At 41.2% G+C, this 23,123-nt stretch overlaps 1 protein-coding gene across 2 annotated transcripts in view; it reads left to right on the top strand.

The window, feature by feature from the left end:
- Positions 1-18,401: 18,401 nt before the first annotated feature.
- Positions 18,402-23,123, top strand: part of LOC132832357 (glycoprotein endo-alpha-1,2-mannosidase-like) — a 33,487-nt gene continuing 28,765 nt past the window's right edge. The window contains exons 1-2 of one of the 2 annotated variants that reach the window (XM_060850304.1): positions 18,402-18,481; positions 21,080-22,179. In XM_060850304.1, coding sequence (XP_060706287.1) covers positions 21,621-22,179 — 559 coding nt within the window. In that variant the 5' untranslated portion in view covers positions 18,402-18,481; positions 21,080-21,620. The remainder of the gene's footprint in view (positions 18,482-21,079; positions 22,180-23,123) is intronic. The other variant, XM_060850314.1, reaches the window with a different exon arrangement.

The raw sequence follows: 23,123 nt of genomic DNA, 5'->3' as shown, positions 1-23,123 counted from the left end.
TCCTTGAGAGGAAACTGCTGAGATTGTAGTTGCACTGGACTCTCTTGTGCCTTTCCTCCTTCCATACTTTCCTTTTTTATACAAAATTTAATTATTGGTCAAGAAAAAGAGATCTTCGTAGAATCTCTACACTGCAGTAAGAAACAATTCAGCCAACTGAGTCTGTATTAACCTCCAGAAGAGCATCCCATCCAGATCCAGGCCCTCCGATACTATCCCCAAATTGCTCCATTTACTATGACTAATCTATCTGGCCTGCATATGTCTGGACACTGCGAACCATTTACAATGGCCAATCCATGTAACCTCCACTATTTGGGCTGTGGAAGGAAACCAGAGCACCTAAAGGAAACCCACGCAGACACAGGGAGAACATGCAAACTCCTCACAGACAGTCACCCAAGGCTGGAATCAAACCCAGGTCCCTGGCACTGTGAAGTAGCAGTGCTGCTAGCCACTATGCTGCCCATTGTCACTGAAGCTTTTCATCTTGCATTCATCATGACAAAGACAAGAACCCCAGATTTCAACAATCACAGCAACATATACTACAGAAGAAACATGTATTGATTTGTTGGTGGATGACTTGGAGTGGCCAAGTCTTTGTCATGATAAATCAATGGAAATCTATCAATTCTCTGAGCTCCCTAGTATTTTAAAAGTGATGAAGACCAATACTTTTGTTGCAGAGAATGGTTCCCTGCATGTGAATGTATGTTGTTTATAGCAAGCAGAAATGAGCCATGCTGTGAGTTTGATTTATTAATTTAAATTGGTTGCCAGTACAGCTGAAAGGACACGCAGAATTATTCACTGTGGGTTGCCAATTCCTGAAATCAAATCTAATAATTGATTTTTTTTTTGGGGGGGAGGTCTTGCAGACAACCAAAGGAACATGCTGCTTCATTTGATCAGCTAAACATTAAGATGCATAGTCTAGATACCTGTCATAATATTGACATTAAAATTCAATGGCATGTGAGACCATCTATTTTACTGACAGCCTTTGCCAAGGGTGTGCTTATGGGATGTTACTACATTGGAACAGTTAATGAGCATTTTATTATGTTGTTAAGTATGTTAATAGAATTGCAGTTAAGCCAATTGTTTTCTTTTATATTTATTTTGTCTGTATTTTAGCTAAAGTGTGTTTTGCTTCACGCCTGATAGTTTGACCAATTAAGTTGCATCCAAAACAAAATGCCTGGCACTTGTCTGTAAAACAAGGAAAAGTTAGGGTCCAGACTATCCCTTTGACATGTTTTGAAGGGATTTAGTATGGTCTACAACTCTAGAAGATTTTAGACCGCTACATTAAAATTGGTCTAAAATCAAAGTAAAGTCAGTTAAAGTTCACATATTAAAATTCTGCATGTAATTTGAAGCTTTCCTTTCTTTGTAATATCTTTGATTTTCCTCTTCCATTTCCCTTTTACCTGTTTTGGACTTAATTCTTGCAAGTAATGATATAAAATGGCACAAATTTAATAAATGAAAAGAAAGAAAGCATTCCCAGTATAATTGTATCCTAATTAATATAACAATAATTGAATAATGCAAAAAGTAAACAATGATGATAATGTTAGCCATGGAGGTCCCAGCTGCAGGCACTATGCTGCTCAGAATACCAGCCCTCAGCTCCAAATGGGAAAGAATTGAACTAGAGAATCTGGATCTATCATTGGCCTCAGTCTGCATCACCAATGACTGCAATTTCAGCAAAGGACACAGGAAGTTGATAGCTATTGAATGGCACAGGCCTGACAGAGGAAAGTCCAACAGGTAGTAAATGTCTCCCTGCAGGTTCTCCCCCAGGGAGCTCAGGATCAGTATGAGATCTTGTTACCAATCAATAGAAGTGACTGAGACTCTCACCTGACCAAGGAACCTTGGGCAAAGGTAGCAGCAGAGGTAAAGAGTGATGGGGTCCAGAAGTACAATAGGTTCCAATGATGAAATTGGGTGAATGACCACCTTCATGCTGCCAGGGGGAGTCTCACTGAATGATGGTTATCATGTGATTGCCCGGTGAGTTACACATGATCAAACATGATATGTAGATGGATTGTTTGCCTGAGTAAATTATTTGCCCAGCAGTATCAACCTCATGAGAAACCTTTACCTCCCAGTTAAAGACATCCATTACTTCAAGCCTGAGTCCATTGAGAGATGCTTAGAAATGGCAGGCAAGGAAGGCTATTTGATCATTGTCCAGACAGTCACTCTTCTGCCCACAGAAGGAAAGAGCTCACAATACCAAGAAAGGACAAAGATGGACAGAGAAAGCTGGAAGCTTCTGAGGTGATGGTTTCTACCTGGCTGTATAGCAGAACATCCAGGTCATCGCTGATGGAGAGACTGGAGTGATGTAAATTCAGAGTGAGGTGCCTAGAACATAGGGAAATTTGACAAAGCATTGCTTGCATGATCTCTCCATTTCTCCAGTACTTCATAAAATTAGTTTCAACATCATCAACATTGCTTCCAGTTCTGAGAATCTGTAGATTATATCAATATCCACATTTTTTGCAAGGTCTGAGTTGCCATCCTTAACATAAAGGATTAAACAAAGTCTGCCTGTTTCACTCGCTAAGTTAAAATTTAAAGATCTTTTTAAAAGATTTGAAGAGAACAAAGGAACTGTAGTATCTTCGTGAACAGTTCTGTATTAACTAATTATTAATGAAGTGTTTATAATTGGAAATTTAATTATCAAAATATGAGGGCTAGTTAGCTCAGTTAGCTGGATAGCTGGTTTGTAATACAGAGCAATGCCAACACCATGGGGCTCAATTTCTGCATTGGCTGAGTTTCCATGAAGAATTCAACTCTGCCCTCTCCTGGGATGCGGTAATCTTAGGTTAAACCACCACCAGTCATTCCTATCTGGTAAGGGAGCAGACCAATGGGCCTATGGCAACTTTTACCTCTTACCCAAATAAATACTGAGATTATCGTAATGCAAAAGACAGAGAGAATGAAGAGTTCCTTGAGTATTTAGGAAAATTTTCTACATCTGCATGATACTAACTCAGGAATAAAGAAGCTGCTAGATCTGGATCTTGAGAATAAGTTCAGCCAATTGGATCAAGCTGCAAAATATTTATGGGTACAATTAATGAGCTTAAAACTGGTACAGATTGTCTATCCACCATTTCTTAGCAACAGTGAGTAGGACTACTCAGGAATGCATCCCAGAATACTGAAAGAAGTGGGAATGGCAATTACAGAGCGACAGACCATCATTTTTCAGTTTCCTTTCAGTTCGGACCATGGCAAACATATCCTTCCTTAGTCAAGAAGACCGAAACTGCACACCCAAGACCATGTGCAACTACACCAAGACAATCTTGTTCCTGTATTCAAACTTTCTTGCAATGATGACAAACGCAGCATTTTGCCTCTAGTTGCTGGCTGAACCTGAGTGCTTTGTGTAGTAATTAGTGTGCAAGGGTACTCTGGTCTCTTTGCATATCAGCATTTCCTTATCTATCACTATCCTAATAAAGTTCTACCATACTGTTTTATTCACTAAAGCTGATGATATCATACATATCTATGTTATATTGCATCTGCTATACATTTGCCCACTCATTCAACTTGCATATATCATCTTGAAGCCTCTTTACATCATCCTAACCACTCTCATCACACCAAGTTTTGTATCATCAGCGAACTTGGAAATACTACAAGTACCTGCATTTGGGAAAGAGCAGAAATGATTTACAATAACGGCTCAGGAGCAGAGGAAGATTAGAAAATGAAAACCACTGTGCTTGGAGGAGTGAACATGCAGAGGAAATTTGGTGTAGGTAATCAAAATCATGAGGAAACTAAACAGATAGTGGGTAACTGTTACCGTTGGTGGAACCATAAGATAGAGAGTTAACCAGATTAGATGCAAAAGTTGCAATGGCAACACAAGAAACTTTTACATACAGAGTATTTTGGATCTGGATGTATTGCTCAGGAATCTAATCAGGGAAGGGTCAATTAAGGTTTTAAAAGGAAATTGATTTTTTTTTAAAAAAAGAGAAAAAAATTGCAGGGCTATGGGGAAATGGCTGCAACTGTAATGGAGTGAATGGGTCATTTCTATGCTGCAACCATCCACCGCCTCCAACCTCATAATCCCACAACCCCGCACCGCCCGTTTCTACCACCTGCCCAAAATCCACAAACCTGACTGCCCCGGCCAACCCATTGTCTCAGCCTGCTCCTGCCCCACCGAACTCATCTCTGCATACCTCGACACAGTCCTGTCCTCCTTAGTCCAAGAACTCCCCACCTACATTCGGGACACTACCCACGTCCTCCACCTCATCCATGATTTTCGCTTCCCCGGCCCCCAATGCCTTATCTTCACCATGGACATCCAGTCCCTATACACCTCCATCCTCAATCACAAAGGCCTCAAAGCCCTCCGCTTCTTCCTTTCCCGCTGACCCAACCAGTACCCTTCCACTGACACACTCCTTCGACTGACTGAACTGGTCCTCACTCTGAGCAACTTCTCTTTCCAATCCTCTCATTTCCTCCAAACCAAAGGAGTAGCCATGGGCACCTGCATGGGCCCCAGCTATGCCTGCCTCTTCGACGGATATGTGGGACAGTCCATCTTCCGCAGCTACACTGGCACCACCCCCCACCTTTTTCCTCCGCTACATTTATGACTGTATCGGCGCTATCTCGTGCTCCCACGAGGAGATTGAACAGTTCATCCACTTTACTAACATCTTCCACCCTGACCTCAAATTTACCTGGACTGTCTCAGACTCCTCTCTCCCCTTCCTCGACCTGTCAATTTCTATCTCGGGCGACCGACTCAACACTGACATTTACTATAAATCGACCGACTCCCACAGCTACCTAGATTACACCTCCTCCCACCCTGCCCCCTGTAAAAAGCCATCCCATATTCCCAATTCCTTCACCTCCACCACATCTGCTCCCAGGAGGACCAATTCCAGTTCCGAACAACCCAGATGGCCTCCTTCTTCAAAGACCGCAATTTCCCCTCAGACGTGGTTGTCGATGCTCTCCACCGCATCTCTTCTACTTCCTGCTCCTCCGCCCTTGAACCCCGACCCTCCAACCGCCACCAGGACAGAACCCCACTGGTCCTCACCTACCACCCCACCAACCTCCAGATACATTGTATCATCCTTCGTCATTTCCGCCACCTCCAGACAGACCCCACCGCTAAGGATATCTTTCCCTCCCCTCCCCTATCAGCGTTCTGGAAAGACCACTCCCTCCGCAACTCCCTCGTTAGGTCCACATCCTCCACCAACCCAACCTCCACTCCCGGCACCTTCCCCTGCAACCGCAAGAAATGCAAAACTTGCGCCCAGACCTCCCCCCTCACTTCCCTCCAAGGTCCCAAAGACCCTTCCATATCCATCACAAATTCACCTGCACCTCCACACACATCATTTACTGCATCCGCTGCACCCGATGTGGCATCCTCTACATTGGGGAGACAGGCTGCCTACTTGCGGAATGTTTCAGAGAACACCTCTGGGACATCCGCACCAACCAATCCAACCGCCCCCATGACGGAACACTTTAACTCCCCCTCCCACTCCTCCAAGGGCATGCAGGTCCTTGGCCTCTTCCATCGACAGACCATGGCAACATGACGCCTGGAGGAAGAGCGCCTTAGAAACCCTCCAACCACAAGGGATGAATGCAGATTTCTCCAGCTTCCTCATTTCCCCTCCCCCCACCTTGTCTCAGTCCCAACCCTCAGACTCAGTACTGCATTCTTGACCTGCAATCTTCTTCCCGACCTCTCCACCCCACCCCCTCTCCGGCCTATCACCCTCACCTTAACCTCCTTCTACCTATTGCATTCCCAACGACCCTCCCCCAAGTCCCTCCTCCCTACCTTTTATCTTAGCCTGCTTGGCACACCTTCCTCATTCCTGAAAAAGAGCTTATGCCCGAAACTTCGATTCTCCTGCTCCTTGGATGCTGCCTGAACTGCTGCGCTTTTCCAGCAACACATTTTTCAGCTTTGAAATAAATGTAGTTTAATTTATTAGTCCTACCTTGTCTCTGCCTGCCCTGATTGTTTGACTCGCTTCTTTTCTCAGCTGTACCAGTCTCAGATTGATATCTTTCCTCACTATCTCCCTTGGTCCCACCCACCCCCCCCTTACTAGTTTAAAACCTCCCAAGCAGCTCGAGCAAATTTCCCTGCCAGTATATTAGTCCCCTTCCAATTCAGGTGCTATCCGTCCTTCTTGTACAGGTCACTTCTATCCCAGAAGAGATTACAAAAATGTGAATCCTTCTCCCATACACCAGCTCCTCAGCCATTCATTCATCTGCTCTATCTTCCTATTCCTGCCCTCACTAGCTCGTAGCACCAGGAGTAATCCAGATGTTAACACTCTTGAGGACGTCCTGTTTAAATTCCTAACTCTCTATATTCTCCCTTTAGAATCTCATCCTTTTCCTTCCTATGTCACTGATTCCAATGAGTACAATGACCTCCTGCTGGTCCCTTTCCCCCTTGAGAACATTCTGCACCCTCTCTGAGACAGCCTTGATCCTGGCACCAGGGAGGTAACACACCATTTTGATTTTTCACTGCTGGCCACAGAAACATCTGTCTGTGCCTTGGACTAGAGAGTCCCCTAACACAACCAATCTCTTGGAACCCAGCATGCTCCTCATTGCATTAGAATCAGTCTCGATACCAGAAACTTGGCTGTTCATGCTACCTGAGAATTCATCACCTCCTACATTTTCCAAAACAGCATATTTGTTTGAAATGGGGATAGCCACAGAAGACTCCTGGACTACCTGCCTACCTCTCTTACCTTTCCTGGAGTTAATCCATACCTGTGACTGTATCTGTGACTTTTTTCCCTTCCTATAACTGCCATCCATCACAGCCCCTTGCTCTCGTAAATACCTCAATGCCTCTGTCTCTCCAACCGATCAATTCAATTTGATAGGATTCACAACGAACAACGTTTATTGCAGATATAATCCTCAGTAACACGTGAACTCTCCCTAAACTCCCACATCTGACAAGAAGAGCATATCACTCTACTAAGGGCCATTTTTGCTTCTTCCAATCTACAGACCCAGAAAATGGCATTGTCTTATTCCTCTACAAAACACTGCTCCAGACTAACTTAATACTTATAGCTTAAATTTTTAAATTTAATCAAGAAACTTATCTCAATGAAACATATAGTCAACAAAGAATCTACTCTACTCACTATTGTAGATTTACAGCAAGGCTATATTTAAACCTATTCACTTATCTGTTTCTGTGCTGTGACCTCTCTCAAACAAGTTCCTCCAAGGTCACTTGTGAATTTCGCTGTTTGTTAAGCTTTCCTTGATGCACTCCAATGTCCAGCGATACATGAATTCAAACAGCAAAGGCTGTAACTGAGCAGGTTAACCACAATATCAGTTAGCAGTGTGGGTTTCTCTCTCTCTCTCTCTCTCCTGCACTGACTTGTCCACGTGCTGTCTATTGTCTGTCCCTCTCCTTTGTAAAGGTGCCTTATTTTTTTTTCCATTCTTCATTAAATAATATCAGTATTGATATTAAAGTAAACATTACATCCATATTGATTTAAAACAATCATTTTGTGTGTACATTTCTTTCTGTTTGCCAATATTACCAACTGTTTATAAACAAAATATTGCAAATTTATTGAAATGTCTCAGCAAAATTTAACACTTCACGAAGTGTAATACAGTCAGCTAAGTGTGTGAACTAAAAGTGAGAAATATGCAATGCTAACAGAGTGGGGCCACAGCAAGAGGTTTAATTATAGTTTCTCATGTGAGAAGTATCATTGCAAACACAAAAACAGTGCTGAAGGTAATGGGTTCTTGTAAGGTACATGCAGTTTTTCATTTCATTTGTATTTTAGTAGCAATGGGAATTGTTTTAGTTCTGATCCAGTGCTAATGAAAGGACATGCTTCTGAAACATTGAACAGAATCTTCCCAGCCTCTGAATAATGTGGGCCATGGCAAAAAAGTTGACAAAATCTTGTGAGATGTCCAGTGAGTACCTTCTTGTCATTGAGAACAGAAAGTCCCATTTTCCAAGCAAGTGTTGAATGGCGAGACAAAATTCTCAACAGTGAGTGGCGAGACCAATTTTGCATGGATTATCAGTCATTTCCATCCTCATTATTACATATTCTCATGGCATTAATATGCAGTTTCACATTGTCCCACCCACCATATATAAATTAGTTGCCGTAAAATCCCAAAATGAAATTTGGAGTGGTTACCTCTTAACCCCAGCTTCTCTGGATCTCCATCTTGAACATCAGGTGCACACCATGAGCAGTGACCGCTGGCACCCCAGATCCACAGACAATAATATCTGACACATACCCACCTCACCACACTCTCATGGCACAGTATTCACTTACAGTATGGTTCTGCCTTCCATGCTGCACTTTGAATGTTACAGCGCCTCTCATTGCAATGCTGCTACAAGGACATTTTGTGCAGATGGGTGGGTACCCATCTGATGTTTGGACCAGGCTGTATCTCAAGAAACTTCATTTACTCTCTCTTAGTGCTCGCTTACTTTGTACCAACTTAGATCTTGCAGCATTCCAGCCTTGCCTTGCGTTTTTGTGTTTTGTCCCCTCTAGTGGTCCTGAGGAAGAGGATAGCTCTCCTCTGCACCACACCATCCACCTCCAGGTTTGCAAAGCAGAGTGCCAATTTCACCATATCTTACATACCCAGGGTAAATATCATGAACTGTGCAACTGAATTCCAAACTGCCGACGTTTTACTGGGTGCACATTAGTCTTTTAAATATGGCCCTGTGCCAGGAATCCTGGGATTTTCCAGCAGTGGAGAGTATTTCTGGGAATTATGAGTGGGAAAATCAGTCTATCATCAGTCCCTATAATGTAATGAGACAGGTTTGGGATGATAGTAGACGAAAATATGCTAGGCCTTGCTCAGAGAAACCATCCATGAAACTCTGAAAATGACATTTGGCTGATTTCTGGTAAGAATCAGCCTAATTACTCTATTTTCTCTCTCCAGATGCTGTCAGAACTACCTACTATTTACAGTACTTTCTTTTATTTCATGTTTCCAGCAATATCAGTTTTTTTTAAATTTGTAATTTCTGAAGCTGTACAGGAAAGAGAGTATATTGTGCTAGCAATGATAAAAGGTGATTTGTTTGGAGGGATGTTCATTTGAGAGATTAACATGCAAATGGGCCAAATATTCTGATCATACAATCTTAGAATCCCTACATTGTAGGTCCAATGAGTCTACAGCAATCCTCCAAAGAGCATCCCACCCAGACCCATCCCCCCAACCCAGTAAGCCTGCATTTCCTATAGGTAACACACCTAGTCTTCACATTTCTGGATACAACAGGCAATTTAGCATAGCCATCAACCTAACCTGCACATCTTTCGACTGTTGGAGAAAACTGGAGTACCTGGAGGAAACCCACACTGACAAGGGGAGAATATGCAAACTCCACTCTGACAGTCACCCGAGGCTTAATTCGAACCGGGTCCTGAGCGCTGAGGCAGCGACGCCAATCACTGAGCCACCGTGCTGATGTTATCAAATGTCCACAAGCTCAGGTTCAGCTGGGGCATTCAAGAGAGCATTGAATGATTATTTGCATAGAAATGATGTGCAGGGAAACTGGAAAAGGCAGGAAATTGGCACCAGGCAATAGAACCAATGCAGGGACAAATAGGCTGAATGGCCTGCTTCTGCACTATCAAATCATATTAAAACTGTGGAATACTGTTGGTTACAGGCTTCCAGTCCATAAAACAACCCTCCACCATCACTCTGTCTCCTTCCATTAAGCCAATTGTATAAATAAGAAGCAACTTAACATATTGACAAATTTATTCTGGTGAATTTACTTCCTCGCACTTGGCCAGTCATCATTGTCAAGAAATCTAAGCTGTTTCTATGCAAAGGTGGCCATTGGGTCCATGGTGTCTGCACCAGCTCTCAGTTTTTGCCTCGGGTGCCACACTCATTATTGTCACTTTGTTTCCACTTAAATAATCGTTATAACATCCCATAAGGGGGCTCTGCAATTGAAAACAGATTCTTAAACTAAACCTCCAATGCTCTCTTGAGTGTCTCAATTGAATCTGCCTCTACTTTATTTCCAGACAGTGCATTTGTACACTGACTACACTATTTTGGATATTGTTATGTGTGCTGCTGATGTGGGTTTTTAAATCCTTGCATTTTTCACCAGCTCAACCATATGCATTGAAACTGTCTACATGCCTCTCACATGAGATTGATGAAAGTGAAGTATAACCCTTCTGAGTGTTGGCCTTGAGATCCAAGTTCCTACATTGCCTGCATAAATAGTTTCTCTGTATGCCAATTTAAGGCTTTATTCTCGTTCATGCTTACTCTCTGAATTTTAAAATTATTTATAAAATTACATTCTTGTTATTGTACTTAGAATCATAGAGTGATAAGAGTCATACAGCATGGAAACAGACCCTTCAGTCCTAACAGTCCATGCTGACCATAATCCCAAACTAAACTAGTCCCACCTGCCTGCGTTTGGCCCACATCCTTCCAAACATTTATGATTCATGTACTAATCTAATCATGTTTTAAACGTTGAACTGTAACCACATTTACCAGTCTTTCTTGAAGTTCATTCCACAAACTGCCCGTCATGTCTTTTTGAAATCTTTCTCTTCTCGCCTTAAAAATATACTCTCCAGTCTTGAAATCCCCCACCCTAGGGAAAAGTCACTTTATCTATACTCCTCATTATTTTATACAGCTCTATAAGGTCAATTCTCAACCTCCTATGCTCCAGTGAAAAATGTCCCAACTATCCAGGTTGTGCAGAAAGTTGGTGAGGCCTGTTCTGGAGTAATGTGTCCAGTTCTGGTCTCCCTGTTATATGAAAGATATTATTAAACTGGGGAGATTTCAGAAGAGATTCACCAGGATGCTGCCAGGAATGGAGGATTTATGTTATAATGAGATGCTGGACAGGCTGGGACTTTTTTCACTGGAGTGTAGAGGGTTGAGTGTCTGTTCCTGTACCGTACGACTATGACTCTATACCACCAAACTTGGTGTCATCTGCAAACTTGCCAACGATGCTTTTTATATTCTCATTTAAAACATTTATATAAATAAGAAACAAAAGTGGACCCAGTATCAATCCCTGTGGAATACTGTTGGTTACAGGCCTCCAGTCCAGAATACAAGCCCCCACCATCACTCTGTCTCCTGCCATTAAGCCAATTGTATAAATAAGAAGCAGCTTAAAATATTGGCAAATTTGTTCTGGTGAATTAATTTCCTCGCACTTGGCCAGTCATCATTGTCACGAAATCTAAGCTGTTCCGATGCCAAAGGTGGCCATTGGGTCCATGGTGCCCACACCAGCTCTCAGCCTTTTGCCTCGGTGCCACACTCATTGTTGTCACTTTGTTTCCACTTAAATAATCATCTAATGCCTCTTGAATACCTCTATTGACCTCAGTTACCTTTCTGAATAACTTGAAATTAACTCTAAATGCAACAATTATTTCAACAAATCCAATGTGAAAAAGGTGACTGTCCCTAAAAACTGCACTTGAAAGAAATAAAACAAATCCCCAAAGAAAATTACAAATACAAATTAAAATAATATTTTATGATTGACAATGTACTCCTGCGCCTGTGGTACCCATCAATTGTGAATGGTTTTAAGTGTATTCGTGGATATTGCATGCTCACTCTCCAATCAATATCTTTGCAATATTCTGATTAAACCAAACAAATAAAATTATAATAAATAAACAAGTGACAACCACTTAAAGGGACACCAACACTGAGGCCCATGTAATGCATAACTTGCCTAGTAAAAAAGAAGTAGGTATAAAGCATCTACACCATCACAAATCTTTCACAACCAAAGGCCTCTGCCTATTTTTTCATTGAGCTGAGCTTATCTTGCTAATGACTTAATTTCTAGAGTTTGAATGCAAACACAGAATAAACACATAGAAGCTAACAGGAAATGGAAAATACACATATATAGTTTATTTTTATGGTTACCAAGCTGTAATAAATGATATGTCACAGGGATCAATGCTTCATTCTATACGTTTTATAAAGTGGTTTACATGAAGGGATTGAAGTTGGTTGCTAAATTTGCTAATAAAGTAGAGATGGTTGAAAGAGTGAATTGTGAACAGGGCATAGACTATGAAGGGATGTGGATTTTGTGAGTGAACAAAGATTTGGTAAATGCAGTATAATGTGGGAAATGTGAAATTGTCCATTTTGACAGTAAAAATTAAAAGTAAGCATATTGTTTAAGTGGGACTGAGATTACAGAGCTTTAAGATGTCGAGAGAGATTTGAATTTCCTATTGCATCAATTGCAAGGGATTGGTATGAAGATATAGCAAGCAATTAGGGAAATTAATTAAATGTAATAATTTATTGTGAAGGGAATTAAATACAAAAGTAGGGAAATTATAAAAAATATTTGAGAGACAACATCTGGAGTACTATGTAGAGTACGGGACACCTTATTGAAGGAAGTGTGTAAATGTGTTGGAAGCAGTTCAGAGACATTTTATGAGATTGATACCTGGATTGGTCAGGTTGTCTTATCAGTAAAGATTGGGCAGATTAGACTTGTATGTGTTGCAGTTTAGAAGAGAAAGTGCTGACTTAGTTCAAATATATGAGCTCCTGAGGGGTCTTGACATTGAATGTCTTCTAAACCCAGTGGATTCAATACATGAGTAAATTAGCTAGCACAAGATATCATAAGATATAGAAGTAGAATTAGGCCATTCAGCCCATCGAGTCTGACTTGCCATTTGATCACGGCTGATATGTTTCTCAATCCTACTTTCCTGCTTTCTCCCCATAATCCTTGATCTCCTTACCAATCAAGAACCTATCTATCTCTGCCTTAAAGACACTCAATCACTTGTCCTCCACAGACATCCGAGGCAAAGAGTGCAACAGCTTAGCCCCCCCCCCCCCCCGGCTGAAGAAATTCCTCTTCACCTCAGCTCTAAAGGGTTGTCCCTTCATTCACTCGGGGCCAAGTCTCTCCTATGAGTGGAAACTTTTCTACATGTCCACTCTCTCAGTATTCTGTAAGTTTTAATGTGATTTTCCCCCTCATCCTCTCAAACTCTGTTGACTGTAGTGCCAGAGTCCTCAATGACAAGCTCTTCATTCCTGGGCTCATTCTTGTGAATGTCCGCTGGACCCTCTTCAAGGCCATAACAACCTTCCTTAGATACAAAGCCCAAAACTGCTCTCAATATTCCAAACGTGGTCTGACGAGAAACAAATATACAGGTACAAATATGTTCAGAGATGGAAATTTTTGGAGAACTATGTTGGTCTGTGTAATCAAAATGGCTTGTGCACCGAGGTTGTAATTAATATGAACATTTGATTTAGAATCAGGAGTAGGCCATTCAGTCCTTTAAGCTTGTTCTGCCATTCAATAAAGCTATAGTTGATATCTTTGCTCCAAGATACTACCTGCCCTGATAATCTTGCTTATAAAGACTCTATCTACCTCTGCCTTAAAAAAAATCAAAAACTTTACTTCTACTGCCTTTTAAAGGAAGAGAGTTCCAAAAACTCATGACTCTCAAAAACAACTCCTCATCTCTGACTTAACATTTTTAAATCTGTGACCCTCTAGTTTTAGATTCTTCCACAAGAGGAAACATCTTGTCCACATCCCTGCATTTAGGGCTGAGCAGCAGGATGTCAGCAATGGTCCCTCTGGAAAATTATAGCTTGATGTCTAATGTGATCTATACAGTACTTAAAGAGATAGAAATGTTACGGTGTAGAAAAAATAATCAATTCGACCCATTATGAATGTACTAATTCTATTCCTTATTGCCATAGCCTTTTCCCCAGATCCCTACACACAATGACTATCCAAATAATTATCCAAAACCCTCTTAACTGCCTCAATTAAATTTACCTTCACCACATGTTCAGGCAGTGCATTCCATACCTTAACTACTTGCATTAAACATCACATCGAACATTACAGCGCAGTACAGGCCCTTCAGCCCTCGATATTGCGCCAACTGTGAAACCAATTTGAAGACTATCTAACCTACACTATTCCATTCTCATTCATATGTCTATCCAATGACCATTTAAATGCCCTTAAAGTTGGCGAGTCTGCTACCATTGCAGGCAGTGCGTTCCATGCCCCACTACTCTGTGTGTACTCTCTTTTACTGTGTGAAAGAACGTTTTTCTTATATTTCCTTGCTTCATTTACACATCACTTTAAATCTATGCCCTCTCTTTGATTTTTTTTTCCTCTGATGAGCAGGAACATCTTCTCCCTGCCCACTCTGTCCAATCCACTCCTGGTGTTGAAAACCTCTATCAAATTAATCTCCGCTTTCTTCTCTCGAAGGAGAACAGTCATAATTTCTTCAATCCAACTGCATAACTGAAGTTTATTATTCCTGAGGCCATTCTGTTAAATCACGTCTGCAATCTTCAGTGGATTTGTATTTTTCCCACAATGTGGTGCCAGCTCAGATGTCTTGTGAAGCCAATGCTTGTACAAGTTCAATTTCACCTCTTTGCTCTCAAATACTCTGCCCCGATTAGTGAAGCCAAGAACACTGTATGCCATTCTGCCGCCTTCAATAACCTGTGCACACATATGTGCTCCTGCAATTTCTTACCAAAGTGCATTGCCTCACACTTCTCTGCATTGAACCTCATCTGCTCCCTATCCACCCATTCCACCAAACTTGTTCTTTTGGACTTCCATGTTCTCATGGTTCACCATTAACAATTCTTCTGATGTTAATATCATCTGCAAACTTTTAAATTGTCCCCTGTACACAAAGATCCAAACCATTAACATACATCAGGAAAAGCAGGATTCCACTATTATTCCCTGGGAAACTCCAATACCAACCTTCCTCCAGCCTGAAAAATATTCATTCTACGGGTTTAGTGACTTTAGAGGACTAATATGAAGAGGAATGGATGGCTTGCATAAGTTTACAGATCACTTCTACGATTGCAAAGGTCTGCTCCTCACACTTTGTACTCAGCCTCACATTCCTGATCTTTGATTACCTGGTGTGGAGAACAGTGGTAAGTCAGAGAACTTTCCCATGGGCCTACTCCTTGTGCCTGGCCAAAAGTGTCCAATGAGAATGCAGAATGTGACTATCATATTTTAAGCTTTCCAAGGCCAGTGGCACTACAGTGGCTTAGCCCCAGAATCAAATTTTAATTTCACCTTTTAAATGTCTTTTAATTTCAGCTACCATGCCTCTTTAAGGGGTTGTCGCTTGTTATATTAGTAATAATATTTAAAACAAATTTTTCAGATGCTACAATCCATTTTAACTTTAAGTTTTAAAAGTATAACTATTTATTTACATGAAGCTGTGTTTGCAACTACATACAGACCAAAGTATCAAAATGCAATTCAGATATAATTAGACTAAAGTTCACCAGATTTATTTTGAATTACATGAATGTATACTCAGAATTGACACTGATAGATTTTCAAACATCAGCTCTGGAAGCAAACAAGGAAAATTATAATATTCCTAATAGATTCATAAATTAACTTATTTGCATGTAGAACATTAATTATATTGTGATTTTGCCTTTAGTTTTATATTTGTAATTACATTTTAAATCTCTACTAATTGATCTCACAGAGTTAATACAAATTATTCAAATTAGGCCATTTGCATTTGACACTTGATTTATTAACATAACCAGAGATAAAATACATTCAGGAGCTTTTTCGTACTTAACAGGGACATTTTTCTGCAAATGATATTCGTTGATGAAATTTGCATGATTCATTTAGTTTTTACATGTGGACATTAACATGCAAATTGTTTAAACAGATGTTCAAGAAAGATTTAAAATCAATTCTGGGTTTTTATTCACACTATGAAAATGTGTGCATGATTTGTTTGACTCTTGCTACACAAACACCAAATAAAAATCATCTCCTGCTTTACTGCATTCAACTGAGTTCAAATATAGCTCCATATATTTCTCCCTCTGCTTTATTAATATATTCAAGTAGATTACCCGATTTTAATAACTTATCTCTGCCATGAAATTTAAAGTTCGATCATTAATGTTTAATTAGTAACAATATTTTTGCTGAGCATGAAATTGTTTCTTTTGTCATTGAAACTTATTCATACAAAACTGCAGATATTCATTGACAACAGAATATAACTTAATTACACATTAGAGAGAAACAATATAAACCAAGCAATACTGATTTGGAAGATGAGAAAACACTTGTTCTGTTCAACTGAATAACTGTTATCCTTCTGGGAGCAAAAAATCTTCCCTTCTGAATTGAACTATTGGGAATGGAAGATGAAGGTGACATCTTCCCTATAGAAACAAGGAAGGTCTGGCCCAAACTATTTGATGAGTTAGCAAGATGCTTTGAATATTTTGAGTATAACATCACTCCTGCTCCAAAAAAGAAATTGTTATGAAAAGACTTTAGGACCTTGTTACAACCTTGCTATTGTTTCAGCAAGCTGTTCATCACCGAGCATAAATAGCAGTGTAAGAAATTAAGAAAGAAGGAGAAAACACATGGAATACTAGGCAGCAGCTATGTGACTGTTGGAGACATGTGCAGAGGAGCAAGTAGCATTAGGTGGGAAAAATTAATTGAATAATCTTTCAACAATATAACAGTAAACTTAAAGCATGTTATATGTATATTAGAAGATTTTTATTCGTTCAGGAGATGTGGGATCACTGGCTATGACATTTGTTGCCCATCCCTAGTTGCATTTGAGAAGGTGGTGGTAAGCTGTCTTCTGGAATTGCTTCTGTCTACCTGCTCTAGATACGCCCACAATGCCCTTGAGGAGGGAATTGCAGAAGTTTGACACCATAACACTGAAAGAATAGTTATACATTTCCAAGTCAGAAATATAAGTGATTTCAAGTTGGTGGTGTTTCTATGTATCTGACAGCCTTGTCCTTCTAGATGGTAGTGCTTATTGTGTTAGAAGGTGGTTTGGTGAATTTCTGCAGTCCATCTTGTAAATAATACACTGTTGCTACTGGATGTCAATGTTAGAGGGATTGTATGTATTAGATGTGGTGCCAAGCAAGCAGTCTGCTTTGGCCTGGACAATGTAAAGGTTCTTGAGAATTGTGAGAGGTGCTCTAATCCAGGCAAGTGGGGTGTTTTCCAAGACAGACCTGACTTGTGCCTTGTGATAATAGGCTGGCTTTGAGGAGTCCGGAGGTGTGTTACTGGCTGCAGGATTCCTTATCTCTGACTTGTTCTTGGAACCACAATATTAATATGGTTCAGTTTCTGGTCAATAGTAGTTTCCAAGCTGTAAATAGTTACAGATTCAGCAATGATAATAGTATTTAACATACAGGGATATGGTTAGATTCTCTCCTGTTGTATACCGCTGAATAAGAGGAATCTTAGCAGTTAGACTGAATAGCTGATAAAACATTTAGAACCTCAGGCCTGAACGCAGCTCTTGACCTTGCCTTCTTCCCATCCTGAAGAAGGATTACAACCAAAATGCTGACTTCTCCACCTCCTGATGCTGTCTTCTAGCCTTCTGTGTGTCTACCCTCTTCTCGACCAGTTTGTCTTCAACACAAACTCAGAGATGTGGGCGTTAAACAAGATGACAAAATAGAAACCACTGATTCATCCCTTATGTAAAGTTATCAATAGAAATTAGAAGGAAAAAAGCTTGAGGGCTCAAAATGAAAATGAATAAAGTGATTGCCAAGTCACAAAAAAAATTCTGAAACTTTAGCAAGTTAGGCAGTATCCAGGGAGAGAAATGGAGTTAGTATTTGGATGGAGTTTCCATTTGGGGTGTAGTGGGCAATCTCATTGTGAATTGTTTGCAGAAGGTATTCCACTAAATCTCAGTGGTTAGCATTGCTGCCTAACACCGCCAGAGATCTGCGTTCGATTCCGGCCTCAGGCGTGTGGCGTTTGCGCATTGTCCCCGTGTCTGCGCGGGTTTCCTCTGGGTGCTCTGGTTTCCTCCCACAGTCCAAAAGATGTGCAGGTCAAGTGAATTTGCCATGCTAAATTGCTCATAGTTTTAGGTGCATTAGTCAGGGGTAAATGTAGAGAAATGAATCTGGGTGGGTTACTCTTCAGAGGGTGGTGTGGACATGTTGGGCCGAAAGGCCTATTTCCACACAGAGGCAATCAACTCTTAATGTGATCTAAACTGAGCACGACGCCACCTTCAGCATAGACAGGGAATTGCTTGATCTACAGGGACAGACAGCATGCGCGCTTCTGATCAGTGTTCCGCGCGCATGACGTTAACGTGGGGTGGGATTATCGAGTGTTTTCCGCTTGTGACGACAGTTCCGGCTGGAGTTTGAGCCTCGGTCGCGAGATCGCCCTGGTAACGAGAGCAGTGAGTGGCGCGAGCGGGAGGAGGTGAGGACACACTCTGTAACCCCCCCCCCCCCCCCCCCCCCGCCGACATCCTCCGCCCCCTCCCACAACTCACCCGAACCGCGACACCCACCCCCGCACCCCTCCCCTGGACCTTCGCGCCCCCCACCCCTCGACCCCCCCCCCCCCCCCCCCCCCCCCCCCACCCCCCCCCTGACCCCCTGCCCCCCTCCCCTCCCCTGCCCCCCACTCCCCTGGACCCCCTGCCCCCCCTCACTCCCCTGGACCCCCTGCCCCCCCCTACTCCCCTGGACCCTTCTCTCCCCCTCCCCCGGACCCTCCCCCCTCTGCCCCGGACTCATCGCCCCCCCCCCCCCGGACTCATCGCCCCCCCCCCCCTCGGACTCATCGCCCCCCCCCCCCCCCTCGGACTCATCGCCCCCCCCCCCCCCCGGACTCATTTGCACCCCTCCCCTGGACTCCTTCGCACCCTTCCCCTGGACCCCCCCCTCACACCCACACCCCATCACTGGAACCCCCCCCACCTGCACCCCACCCCTGGATCCCTTCCCCTCACTCCTGGAACCCGCTTCGCATTGCTCCCTTGGACCCCCTCCCCACTGCACACATCCCCTGCCACTACACCCCCCTCCACTATACCCCCTTCCTTGATTTCTGTGTAAAAAAAGTTTGCTTTGTCTTTTTTTAAACCCCTCTCATCTTAAAAATGTGTCCCCCAGTCTAGAAATCTCCCATCCTAGGGAAATAACAACTACCATTAACTCTATCTGTACCTCTCATTATTTAATGAAGTTCTTTCTGATCACTTCTCATTCTCCTACACTTCATTGAAAATAGTCCCAGCCTATCCAGCTTTTATAACGCAAATCTACCCTGCAACATCCTGGTCGATCTCTTCTGAACCCTCTCCAGGTTGATAATATCCTTCCTATTATTGGGAGACCAGAACTGGACACGGTTTCCAGAAGAAGCCTGTTCAATCTCTTGTACAACCTTAACATGACTTCCTAACTCCTGTACTGAGGAATAAAGGCAAGCATGCCAAGCTCCTTTTTAACCACCGTGCCTATATGTGACGCAAACTTCAAAGAATTATGTACCTGCACCTCTGGGTCCCTCTGTTCTATAACACTCCCCAAGGCCCTACCTTTAATTGTATAAGCACTAACCTTGTTTGTTTGTACCCAAATGCATTACCCCACGTTTATCCAAATTGAGCTCCATCTGCCGTTTTACAGCCCATTGACCCATTTGATCAAGATTCCTTTGCAATTTTAGAAAACCTTCTTAACTGTCCACTATGCCACCAATTTTGGTGTCTTCCGCAAACTTGCTTACAATGCCATCTATATTCTCATCCAAATCATTTATATAAATGACAAACAAATGAGGACCCAGAACACTACTGGCCACGACCTCCAGTCTGAAAAGCAACCCAGCACTATTACTCTGTCTCCTGCTGTTAAGCTAATTATGTGTCCAATTGACAAGCTCACACTAAATCCCATAGCTGGAATCCCATAAAGTGACCTAACTTTGCGAGTTAGTCTACCATGCGGAACCTTGTCAAAAGCTTTACTAAAACAAAACAAATAACATCTGCTACTCTGTCACCATAATCTTTTTGGTAACTTGCTCAAAAAAACAAGTTTTTGAAACATGATTTTCCTCGCACAGACCCATGTTGACTATCCTTAAACAATTTTTGCCTCTAAATGTCCATAAATCCTATCTTTTATATTGACCTACAACAATTTACCGACAACCGAAGTCAAGACTCTCAGATCTATAGTTCCCAGTTTCTCCTTGCAACCCTTCTTAAACAAAGGTACAATATTAGCCACGCTCCAGTAGTCAGGCACTTCGCCTGTAATTATAGATGATGCAAATATTTCTGCAAGCAGTCTACAATTTCCTCTTTTACTTCCCACAATGATCTGGGATACATTAGATCACATCCTGGAGATTTATGCAACTTTATGTTCTTGAAGATCTCCTCAACCTCCCATTACTCTTCTGTAATGTGAACTGTTTTTAAAACATCAAACTTTATTTCTCTGCATTCTCTGGACTCCATTTCTTTGTCCACAGTGAAAACAGGCATGAAATATTCATTTAGTATCTATCCCATCTCCTGGGTGTTCTTGTATATTGGAAATTTGCAGCATTCTTTTTAGAAGGTCTGTTCTTGGGTAAAGCTGTTATTACTCAGCATTTCCTCTAGAGCAGTACCACAGAGCTACTGTGCTGTGACTGCTTAATTCATTTTAATCTTTGGGCTATGACCTGTTTCTTTATCTTTACATTTGTTTATCCAAACTAAACTGGAAAGATTATCATTAACTTTGTTTTATTTTCAGCTTGCCTGCTTCACTCAATGCCACGTAGAACGATGTCTTTCTGTTTTCAAATTTTGTTTCAATCCTACTTACTCTTCCTGTAGTTAACTACTTTTAAGTTGTTATTTTTACTGTCCTCTGTTTTTTTGTACTCATAACTGGCTATATTTAAAAGTGTAATAACATTTCTTTTTTCCTGTAGATTAAATGTGCATATATTGTCTAATTGAAAAATGTTTGGGAGCAAAAGTGAAAATAAGTCTGTTTTTCTTTATTCCAGGCTATAATTCCAAATACAGTTAACAAATTTGCAAAAAAAAGGCAGCTATAATCTCCCTTCAAAAAGTGGAATATCAAGACATGTCCAACATAGAAGCTGCATCTAATGTAATGAAGGAATTTTGAAGATGTAACTGATAGCTACAATTACAGTACAACTGAGAATTGTAAAAAAAAATCAATAATTAGGACTTCATCTAAGACAAAACAATGAGGAAAGTATTGTGCAGAATCTTTTGAAGTTCTGTCTTTCTGAAAGCAGATAACTGCCATTGAATAGGGAGCATCAATAAATCTTTTTAGAGATGGAGAAACAGTAAGATGATTTGTAATATCGCCTTTGAACAGCAAGAATCTGGTTCTCTTCTAATTGTCTCTGGGAACCAAATGTACTGTAACCATATGCCCATGTACAAAAACAAGGCCTAATAATGTTGGACTGAGATTTTCAGAGAGATGTTGCATTTGTTAGTTTATTAGTTCAAATTTCTTCCTTAAACTCTACTCGTCGATACAGTCAATTTCTTTTAGAGTATGTCATCATGGCTAGATTTCGCAGAAGATTGTGGATCACATTGCTACTTTTTCTTTTATTTGTTTTTGGTATCATGATGGGCTTGAAGACCCTAAGACCTGAAGGAGCTGGCTTTGGAGATGGCATAGGACTGGAATTATTGCCACAACTTCATCATCGAGCTGCTGTTGGTGAACGTAGAGCAGATCTTCCCAATATTGAAAAACCGTCAGAAACTAGAACTCCTCCTCCTCCTCCTCATCTCAAAACGAGTGAACATTTTGGTATGATGAAAAGAGCACCTGTATCCGATACAAGTCTTGACCATTTTCCTCCAGTGAATTATGATTTACACGTATTTTATTATTCATGGTATGGAAATCAACAGTTTGATGGTAAATACATCCACTGGAATCACCCATTGGTTCCCCACTGGGACCCTAAAATAGCAAGTAGTTATCCTAAAGGAAGGCATATTCCTCCAGAAGACATTGGTGCTAGTTTCTATCCTGAGCTAGGAGCTTATAGTTCGAGGGATCCTGCAATTATCAACGCGCACATGATACAACTCCGAGATGCTGCAATAGGTAACGTTTCATTAAAATTAGCTTTGTTGTGTGTAATCTAATATTTCTTTCTCTTTCCCTCCTTTTGTGCATCTCCTGTCACAATGAATATATTTGAATAAATTCATTTCTATATGTAAGCAGTAAAGCTTAAGATCTGTTATTCTCAGCAGTGCAACCATAAATAATTGTAGAGTATTGATCCAAAACATTCATAAAAACAGTCTGAGAGGCCAAACCGTAAGAATAAAATTGCTAGTTGTACAGGTGGAAGATACTGCAAGTGTAAAAACTACCAAAGTTTACTCTCTCACATAAAAAATGATCCATTTAATTTAACATCCCCAACACTGGAAGGTCTAATAGTTATCCAATTTTGATGAAGGGTTATGAACCTAAAATATTAATTCTGTTTCTCTCTACCCAGATGTTGCTTAGCCTGCTGACTGTTTTAGAACTTTTCTGCTTTTTATTTCAGATTTTATGTATTTTCATTATTCTGCTTTTGCTTTTTATTATGCTCTGGTGAAGTGCCTTGGTCTGTTGCATTATAGTGTACCTGTAAATTTCAAGCAAAGAGTTTCCATTTAATCATAGGAGAGGCATGATTAATACTAACAAACAGATTTTGACAGTGCTGACAGATACCAAGTGGCCTTTCTTTACGTCTGCATCAGAATGGTGGTGCTGCAATAGGTGTAAGTTTTTTATGGGTCACTGGATAGTGACAACAGATAAGAACCCCCATCTACTTTTTTCTTCTTATAGCCGAGGACCAATGAGAACTTGATAAGCATGCTCAGTACTGATCAGGAATTATTAAACCTGAGTCTGTTTGGCTTGAATGAATTTTTTTAAACAAAGATTCTCCTTCCATTTTCCTGTTCCCTCTTCTTCTAACATCCTTCTTAATCCATGAGTACTCAGCTGACAGTAGTATGCTAACTTTTGCCAGGCAAAGGTAA

The sequence above is a fragment of the Hemiscyllium ocellatum genome, chromosome 3 (assembly GCF_020745735.1).
Source record: "Hemiscyllium ocellatum isolate sHemOce1 chromosome 3, sHemOce1.pat.X.cur, whole genome shotgun sequence".
Lineage (NCBI taxonomy): Eukaryota > Metazoa > Chordata > Chondrichthyes > Orectolobiformes > Hemiscylliidae > Hemiscyllium > Hemiscyllium ocellatum.
This window is presented reverse-complemented; position numbering and strand designations above follow the sequence as displayed.